This window comes from Amaranthus tricolor, chromosome 13, assembly GCF_026212465.1.
Source record: "Amaranthus tricolor cultivar Red isolate AtriRed21 chromosome 13, ASM2621246v1, whole genome shotgun sequence".
Classification (NCBI taxonomy): domain Eukaryota; kingdom Viridiplantae; phylum Streptophyta; class Magnoliopsida; order Caryophyllales; family Amaranthaceae; genus Amaranthus; species Amaranthus tricolor.
In genome coordinates this window covers 4,632,238-4,642,359 of record NC_080059.1, presented here as the reverse complement: position 1 = coordinate 4,642,359, position 10,122 = coordinate 4,632,238, and the positions used below count along the sequence as shown (strand labels likewise).

Sequence of the window (10,122 nt, the reverse complement as noted above, 5' to 3'; positions counted from 1 at the left end):
AATGAGGTTCAAAGATTGTCTTTTCATATTGTGCAGCACGCCTTAATTGCCTTTTCATTAGCATACAGTCTTTGCTATCCACTCCATTAACTCACACTTTTTAACTCATTGATTGGTTATTGGGCGGATGTGGAGCGGATCCAACCAAACCCGACCCAAATCCATTAAATTTTAATGGATTGAGACCTGGACCATTTCTACTTATACCCTTTAAATTTAAGGTTGATTGGTGCATACTATTTTAGCGTGCACTAAATTCATATAAAGACCTAACTCCGGCAAAACATGAATCAAGTTATCTTTCAAACTGCAGTATTTTTAGTTGTTTGGAATAAACTTCAGTGTATTTAAGCATTTTTCACATCAACCATTAGATTATATCAATATATACATCACTAAAGATAGGCAGTTTAATATCTTGGACTGGCAAATCATAAAATGGCCTTAAGACATTTTCTTCTGTTTCTTCTCTTGCCATTCTTCAATTTCAGCATCCACCATAGCTTTCACCTTTTCATGAAATCCTGGGTATGGTTCGTACCCGAAGAAGTGCTGGAGAGCCTGTCGGAAATCAATCAAAGGTCTTTTGTAAGTTCAAGTTTATACTACTGTACGAGATTTGTGAGCATGTTCCTAGCATAGGATCAGTGTGACATAATTCTTAAATTGAATTCGCAATTCGCTCAAAATGAACCTAAAATAGCCCAAAACCGACCATAGTTCGCATTTTTGATTCGCGATTCGTAAGGAGATTAGTGAATCACGTGACAGTGCACACTGCACAGGATAGTAGCATGCTGATATGAGTTTATCAATTCGATGAACTTTTATCTCTCGAATCTCTCCATAATTCTCTGCATCTTTTTCTTCTACATTCTAAATTCTTCTTCTAAATTTCAGCCATTAATGTAGTCATTCAAGAGAGTTTTTTGAAATGTTTACCTCGAGTAATACAAAAAAGGGAGCCATCAAGAATGCTTGCACAAGATTGTCTAGAAGAGCAGGAGCTCGTTTCTGTCGAAAAAAATGCACACATGATGAACATATAAGAAATATAGATTATATTACGATAATAAGGGGATCGTCACCTCAAATACTCCATGTCCTATGAACTGTGCTGTCCAACAAAACAATTGAGCCACCAGAACAACCTGAATTGCAAACTATCCAGGTTAATATAAAATTTCTAATAAGGGTAGCAGACGATTAATAACAATCATCACAAAATCTGTCACAATTCATATTCACACAAGGAAATCTCTTACTCGAGTGAGCAACGGCTTCATGCTTCACAACAATTAGGTGAATTGGATCTAAGCTAAAAGTTTGATGCCATGAAATGTGAGCACTCTTTCAGAAAAAAAATTACTTTGACTTGGTGGCTATTATAGAAAAAAAATAGAAAAAATTGTTGAAGATAATCCAACATTTCACTCGTCCGCTGTGAATAATCATACTTATTGATTATTTTCAAATAATCTCATCTTTAATATGTATTTGCTCCCAACATACCTTGTGGGCGAGGGGAGGGGTGGCATTGTGGTGGTTCAGGGGTGAGGTTTTAGTGGTTTAAGTCAAAAGTATGCTGGGAGAAAAAAACATAGCAAAGGTTAGTTTATTAAAAAATAATCTAAAGGTGGGATTATTCGCAACGGATGAGTGAAAGGTTGGATTATTTTAAATAATTTTTCCAAAAAAATAAGATGAGCATTTTTGCATGCAGGAGGCAAAGTGGGTTAGTGAAAAGGCTATGACTAAGATAAGAGAAACGGCGTTGATTTTACAATGAATGAGTGGTTGGCCAATGATATAGTAGAAGTGTGTAGAATAAATGGTAGAATTATAAGGGTGAAGCTTGTGTACAGAAAAGATATATTGATTTAATTGATGCATATGTGCCCTACGAGGGAGTGACGAAGCACCAAAATTCTTTGCTGGAGTTAAACAATGTGATGTAAAGTATCCCAACATACAAAACCTTGAGAGTGTTCATGGAGAGTTCGGATATGAAATGAAAAATGAGGCAGAGAACGGATAGATGGAAGGATTACATTGACGGATGACATCTTGAGTGAAGATATTTATAATCCAAATAGACAAACTAGAGGACGGAGAAGCTTCAAAGTAAAAAAAAGCAAAAGAAAACAGCGAGTGTTGACGCTATTCCTATTGAGGCTTGGAAATACTTAGGTAGATTAGACGTGATTCGTTAATTAACCTCTTTAACATAAGTATGGAGAACGAACAAGATTTTGAAGAAGTGGATACAACATTATAACAGAGAATTCATCTTATGGATCACACTCAGAATACGGCGATAGAACATTGCTTGAGAAAATACAGAAATTTCTGACAACCAATTTGGTTTTCTTCTAAGATAATCTACCTTAAAAGCTATTCGTCTGATGCGCCCTACAAAAGGAGTATAATAGGATAAAGAAAAAAAATTTGCACGTGATTTTCAATAAGGTTAGAATTTTCATCCAAGTTAGACTGCAACAGAGTCCAGCATCTAACTATTGTCCAAATAGTAATTGATTCATCAAAAGGTTGACAGCAGTAACTTAAATACAGCTATCAGATGCACAACAAACTATATCAAAGAATTGAGAGCAAGAAATGCTTTGCAATAAAATCACAAAAACTGCAGGTGTTTTGTCAAAAAGAAAATCTCTGCACATAGAAATATTGACATCTAGGATGCCCCATTTACTCCACTCCACTCCACTCCACTCCACCTATATAGCTTGATAGGATTAATGCGTAAGGAGACTCTTCCACACTGATTATGTTCATTAGATCATGTGCACTTTTTATTCATGTGAAGTTGCATATTTGCTACCAAGTGTCACTCTTAAACAATCTCCTTGTTATCACTTTAACGGCCCATTTGATTAGTGGTACTAAATGATGGTAATGGGAATGATTTATAGTGTAAAGTTTTATCAAAAGTTCTATATCATTCCCATGATAATGAAACTTTGATCACAAAAACAGTTTTTTTGTTTACAAATTTTCATTACCACCTAATACCACCTCTCCCGATGGTAATGCATTGGAATGAATTTTATGAAGAAAAATGAGATGATTGACGTTGGACAAGCATGTCCATCAAGGTAGCCAAGAGATTTTTCAACCAAAATTACACTAGTTTTTCATTCCCATTACCACCGTTTATTACCTATCTACCAAACGGACCGTAAGGGTAAAGTTTTGTACATCCGTCCCCCACATACCCATCTTAAGTTGGAGCCACTTAATGATGTAGGAATACCCTCAATCATCCCTCCAAATGTGTCAATGACGAGGGGAGCAATGATAATTACAATATTGAAAACAAATAGCGATAATACATGCACAAACCACCAGGAAAGAAAATGTATATTTCACCAAACTTCCAAAGCTAGATAAGTTTATGTAGGGCCAGCTTGAATTGGAAAAAAAGGGGTAAAAAGTACCCCATAAACTTTTTGGGGTCGGACTAAGAGCTTGGAATGGAAAAAAAATAGTTAAGGGGCTACTCTTTGTTGGATATTTAGTGTATCCAAGTGTTATGAGGGAGTGTGCTATAATATGTCAATTATTACATTCATCATGAAAACAGGAAAAATGCAAAATGGACACTGAACAAGCTCCGTGGGCCGCAAGTGTGCAGTCGCGTGCCACGAAAAAGCTTCTGATTAGTTTCTTGCTCTTTTTCGTGTTTTTCTTGTATTGTTTCAAGCTTTCAATGATTTTGGTTCATCAAGTGATGCAAATCATGATGAACTGTTGTAATACATAAAAAGAAATCTTCTTTTCTTAAGTAATGTGTTTTTTATCTATTAATGAATTGATTGGGTGAAAAAGTTGACGAAATAATATCTACTTGTATTAAAAATACAGGACATGGACATCAAGAATTTCTTAACTTCCTCAAGATCATAAACACATAAATTTCTTGTGATTATGATCAATCTTCACCAAAAATCTAGTATTCCTAAGTTCTCAATCATTCTTCTATCTTACTCTTTTCCTAGTACTTGGGATTGTAGTGTTCCTGATTTTATTCACATTACAATTTTCCCGTTTGTGTAACCCAAAGTACCTAGTGGGGGAAATATTGTAATAGGATAAGTTCCTCGAACGACTTCAAGAAATATTCATAATAAATTTAGACTCTTATCTCGATTGTGTACTTTGTATATTTTATATTTTCTGTGTGAAATTCCAACTCTTTTCCCTCTGTTTGGGGGTAAATATTTACCCAACTTCCCTCGAGAATTATTGACCTCGTTAGGCAAGAGTTAAGATTTCAACCTACACCACTGCTATCCACCACCACCTAAATCATCAATTTCTAAGGTCTTAACAAGTTCGGAAATATCAATTCAAATCCCAATGAAAAATTAAAATATCGAATTGCCGGATTATGAACTCTTTGCAAGCTTTGAAGAAGAAAAGGCAAAAATGAAAGTAATGTCCAAAGATGCACCCCATATAGAAACAGAGCTTAAAGAAGGCAAAGATTATGAAGTGTTTTAGTAAAAAGATTATAGATCTTTGAAAAGGGTTGTTGAGGAATGACTGGGCTTTTATTTGAGAGATTATTTCCTTATGAAGCATTTTGGTTGGGATTTGCAAACAAAGTTGAATCTGAAATTCCAGAAAATTTTGCTAAACCAAGTCACATTTTCTCCCATCAACTATTTTCTCCCTTAAAATATACTCCCATATTTTCCCCCATAATAATTCACCCCCTAATTAATAACATGATTCCAGCCGGGGCCGTATTGATAATTGAGAGTCTTCAATCATATTGAACAAAAAACAACAGCAGATTATATTCAGATATCAGTGATTAAAAAGCAACATAGAAACATTCAAACTTAAATTAAGAAACAAAGGGTAAAGAGATAAACTTACGTTATTGGACTTGGCTATCTTATGAAAACAAATCACAAGATCATGAATCAAGTTTAAGTTTTTAAGTGTCGTACATATGTCAAGTGTCAAGAATTTGGATACGGATAGGTGAAGTGAAGGGTTGGGTAGCAAACCAAATATTGAATATTTGGCATAAGCACACCCATGGATTTTCCAAAGATAGAACAGTAAAATACCTTGGAGGTTATTTAGGGAAAAAAATCAACAATGTCAACGCCTTAAATTCCAACAATATGAAGTCAATTATATAAACCAAAACAAAATTTTGGGAAATCTTCGCTAACAAGACTAGTTACCTTATCTAATACTATTCTATAACTAACAAAATATATTATAATTAATATATATTCTCCTTTCTATCTAGCTATTGTCATATGCTCTTGCAAATCCTAATTCTTCATTCATGTTATCCATGTCATTTTCGGCGTGTCTCTTCCTCTTCTAAGCTCCTCAAAGTTATGACCCCCTATTTTTTAAGTTGTTGCATTTTTGGGAGCTCTTTGTACATGAGTACATCAAATTTTTTTCTCTTACTTTGTCTTCATTGTGACTCCAAGGCCCTTCCTTATGTCTCCCTTTTTGAATATATCCTTTATTGTTATGTCCACTTATCCATCTTAACATAAGCACATCTCAACTTCCTTTATCTAACATTCTAACTAGTAATGTTGGTTTTAAGACTGCTCTACAATTTTCCTTTAATTTTGGTGGCACACATTGATTGCATAATGGTCACAACTCTTTACTTGAGCCTCTCGCACTAAATCCTATGCTTAAATTTTCCTTTATAAATATTTCCTTTCTTGTGGAAAATTGCGTCTCACTCAGAGGGATTACTTTGGTACTTAACTTTAAAACACCTCTACTATGATTCTTTGTCGCAAAATGACAAGTCATGTACTCTGTTACGAATAGTTGAATTTAAAAGGAGCACAGTGGAAGAGCATTGACAAAGAGATATTTTGTTAAAGATAATTACGTGCAGTAGCAAGTTTCTCTAAAGCATGACAAGTAATCAAAAATGAGTAAATCAAATACTAATCTACATCAATCCACCCCACCCCATTTTCTCACTTATTAATACCACGTATGTTCAAAAGCCGTATCAAAAACAAGGCATATGCATTGATCGATTTATGTATTTCTGGCCCCAAGAACCAACAATGTAAAGAAACTAAAAATAGAAAGTTTGTTTTACTTACTGTCTTAGTTGAGAACTTTCCACAAATGCGAGGGAACACAAGAGTTTTCTAAAAATTAGTACATTTCAGAACGACTAAAATCATTTTGCTCACTACTTTCTCGAAACAGGAATTTCACGGAGTCCTTACATAGACACATTAGTAATAGGCAGATGACTTGGAAGCCCACAAGTTCAAGATCAACAAGCAACTTGTATGCGAGTTAAACTGACAAACTATAATGTTCATGAGAAAGGTTGCTTCAAGTGCTTAGGAACGTTTTGAAACTTAAATGCCAGACCTTTACTTATGGAACTCAAAACTTCAGAATTAGATTCGTTAAAACTAAAATGAACTCACTTATATTTATATTTCAAAGCTAGAGAAGAGACTGTTTTATGGGATGTTACAAAGTCAATCATCATGTTGGAACTTAGAAGATGGAAAAACAGGAAAGCAATAACCAAAATGCATAATAAAAGCCTGAAACAAGAAAGATAAAAGACATGACACCACAATGCACATAAACCAGAAAGCTAGACAAATCACTGCAATTCAAAATAATGATCAACATCTGATTTTTGTGATCAAACTTGCCAAGTATAACATAAAATTCTCAACGTACAAAATTCTAATTTCAGAAACAACAAACTTATAATTCAACTTATGTTACCTTGCCTCTCCTCTTAACATAAAACAAGCCCGTTTGCCAAAGTTGAACACCTTGGGACAAAATTAACATGAAAGATACATGCACATGTCTATCAGATTAGGAATCTGGTTTAGGGAGTGCCTAGTGCCCCTTCATTGTTATTTTTATACAGAAATAATTTTAAAGTTTAGAAAATCATGATGGTTAGTTGGTAATTATGTAATAAACGGTAAACAATTCTCAATCCAAACCCAATATCATCAACTTTTCATAATAACCTCAAAATTATCAATGATCTATCAATCGACCGTAAGTCTTCAATCCGACAAATTTGAATCAAAGTAAAATATCATTAGTCCCCAATCCTCATTTGTTGTATACATACATATCCCACTTCAACCATAAAGGCCTTGTAAACATGCATCCATCTCGAATTAATCATTAATCTTGAATTAGTTACCTATTTTTGGGAGTTTGTTCGCAAAAGTCCAATTGTTGTCAAACGACCAAAAACCCTAATCATTTACAAAAATCCCCAATTCAATCTTAGCCTTAGCTACCCCCCCAAAAAAACTATCGATGGAGAACCAAATAGATTATTGAAGCAGACAGAATAACAATTACAACTATAAATACCAAGTCTTTAAGACTTTAAGCATCATTCAGCAACAAATATTAATCAATCAAGCAAAAAAATCTTAATTAACAAAGAAAAAAAAATGCAGCACAATCAATTTTAACCAATACAATTAATCAAAAGAAACAATACCCAACAGCCCAATTGAAATTTAATAGAAACAGCCACAATAAACAACCTAATTAACCAACAATAATCTAAAGAAAACAAGTAATAAGTTTGGAAATTACCTTCCAAGTCAAAGAATAGCCAAGATGACTTGCATAAGCAGAAGCTCCCATCCAACAAAGGAAACAGAGAAAAGCAGCAAGAAAACCAGCTTTTTTATCCATACCCACATAAAAAACAGCATATACCAAAGTGAAAAATGATGCGAAATTAGGGAAAAAGAACATTGGAACAAAGTACAACAACATCAACCCAGTGTAGAAAATTGGCCATACAAATAACATGTGTATGAATATGTTAATTGGGTTACTGTGATATGCGCCATAGAAGGCAAAATGCTTCTCAAGATCAAACAAACTCATTTTTCTTTACAATTTTCGCCCAAATTTTGAGATTTTTGTGAAGTGAATGAGAAAATCAGGGAGTGAAATTGGAAATTTGAGTTGAGAATAAGAAAGGTTATTGACTCCAACACGCCACACGGCAACACGATTACACCAAGTTTTTGGGATTTGGGAATGAGATCAGATACTAATTTGCTGGGGATGATGGAAACTGCTAAGCAGAGAAATACATGGTCTCTTCATTCCAATTGATGTTCTACAGGAAAATGTCATGTAAATTAAAAAAAAATTTGGTAGTGGGTATTATTTGATTGAATAAAATAAATAATGAAAAAAATATGGGAGTTATAAGCATTTAAAATATGTAAAATAAATTAGTGAAAAAATATATAGAAATTATAAATATTATAAAATATTATAATAAGTTATTGGAAAATATTCGTAAATCATAAGCATTATTATAAAAATTTTAAAATGAAGTTAGTGAAAAATATAGTATGAAAAACATATTAAAATTCGAATGACAAAGACTAATTATGTTCAAGAAAAGTACTCCTTCTGTTTCTTAAAAATTTCTCATTTGTCATTTGGGTGTTTTATTTGTTCTTCCCATAGAAAATCTTACCATTTATGTCATAAATTTGGACAAAAATAACTTTATTCATATTCACTTTAATATTTGTATAATGCTTATGTACCCCACATATCTTCCACTAACTTCAACTTAACATTTTAATATTTCTTATAGTCCCCACATATTTCCCACTAATTTTATAAAACTAATTTTTTATTAGTTGTGGTCTTCATATTTTTTTGACTAACTTTCTTTTAATATTTTCTTAATGCTTATGGTCCCTACTTTTCTCAATCAAATTTATTATTCAATTAAATAATATATCCACTATCTAAAATATTATATTTTTCTTAATTCCCGTTAACATTCCGTTAGGGAACATCGTTAGGGAACGGAGGGAGTATAATAGAAATAAAAAATTAGAATAATTTGTGAATTACAACCTTAAAGTTCATCACTTTTACGAATTACAACCTTAATGTTTTTTTTTTACGAATTACAGCCACCAAAATATCAAAGTTTGCAAGTTCAGGCCAAAATACAAAATTCCAACCATTTTGGTGGTAGGAATTTCATGTTAATTGGTCGTTGTTCTGTGTTTTTGGACTGAATTAGTAAATTTTGATACTTTAGCTGTAATTCGCAAAAATAAACTTTGAGGCTGCAATTTGCAAAAGTACTAAACTTTAAGGCTGTAATTCGTAAATTATTAAAAAAATTACGTAGAAAAATAACAAATAAAATTGCCTAAAATGAAAAATAAAAACATCAAATAAAACGATGGGACTAGAATTTATTGCAAAGAAAATATTAATGACAATTGAAATTGAATTGCACCAAACTCGATTTCATCCAATAAAAATAATTCAATTCAAATTTGAAGATAAAATGTCCAATATTGAATTTGGTTATATAGCCCAACTCTTAATGAAAGTTGGATCATATAAAATAACCGATAACTCAACACTAAATTACGTTATTGTGAGTTTTTAAGCAAATTGTAGATTATTAAGTTATTATATTGATCAGACTTTTTTTTTTTCTTTAAGTATAATTTGGGAAAATTTAACCCTATTAAAAAAACATTATTGTGGTGGGTTTTCATATAATGAAAAGAATTTGATTCTAAAAAAAGTTTAATTTCGAATTCCATTGGATTTTTAAGCATCCAAACCGGACCATAGTTAGAATATATAAACTCCAAGTTCGAGTCCTAGTCAGAGTTGAAAAAAAGTCAAATTTTACTTTGAATAAAGCCATAGTATATAAAATCTGATCCAAACTCAACTATAACAATATTTATTAACTTATTTTAAAAATATAGAATATTTTAGAGTTCATTTGTTATTTTTGTACTTTTATATTTTATTCACATTTTATTTTTTTTAGTAAGAAAAATGAAGGATTAGATCTTATATTATCTTGTAGTAATAATCAATAATTAAGATTAGATTATTGTGAGAATTTGTTTAGTCTTAGGTGAAGTCGATTTTCACTAGGGGGTTCAAATAGTTTAGCTTATATACAATCAATTGTTTAAATAATAAAACTAGTACAAATCTATTAACATTTTAAATCCTAATATTACAAAATGAACTTAAATGATAACAAAAAATCGTTTCCAACCTATAAAGTAGTTG

At 32.2% G+C, this 10,122-nt stretch overlaps 1 protein-coding gene across 1 annotated transcript; it reads right to left on the bottom strand.

Annotated features, from left to right (window-relative positions):
• Window positions 1–286: 286 nt before the first annotated feature.
• LOC130797567 (2-hydroxy-palmitic acid dioxygenase MPO1) lies at window positions 287–8,201 on the bottom strand. Its single transcript, XM_057660188.1, has 4 exons — window positions 7,627–8,201; window positions 1,089–1,151; window positions 943–1,014; window positions 287–561 (listed from the first exon to the last, which is right to left on the bottom strand). The coding sequence occupies exons 1-4, from the start codon at window positions 7,924–7,926 to the stop codon at window positions 445–447; spliced, it is 552 nt and encodes a 183-aa protein (XP_057516171.1). The 5' UTR covers window positions 7,927–8,201; the 3' UTR covers window positions 287–444.
• Window positions 8,202–10,122: the final 1,921 nt, after the last annotated feature.

What these genes read in the sequence shown, in the direction of transcription:
- LOC130797567 (XM_057660188.1), bottom strand. Translation starts at nt 7,926, where the DNA reads ATGAGTTTGTTTGATCTTGAGAAGCATTTTGCCTTCTATGGCGCATAT. An exon ending in GCTATTCTTTGACTTGGAAG is followed by an intron (nt 1,152 to 7,626) that starts GTAATTTCCAAA and finishes TTTGCAATTCAG; the next exon opens with GTTGTTCTGGTGGCTCAATT. An exon ending in TAGGACATGGAGTATTTGAG is followed by an intron (nt 1,015 to 1,088) that starts GTGACGATCCCC and finishes TTTTTTCGACAG; the next exon opens with AAACGAGCTCCTGCTCTTCT.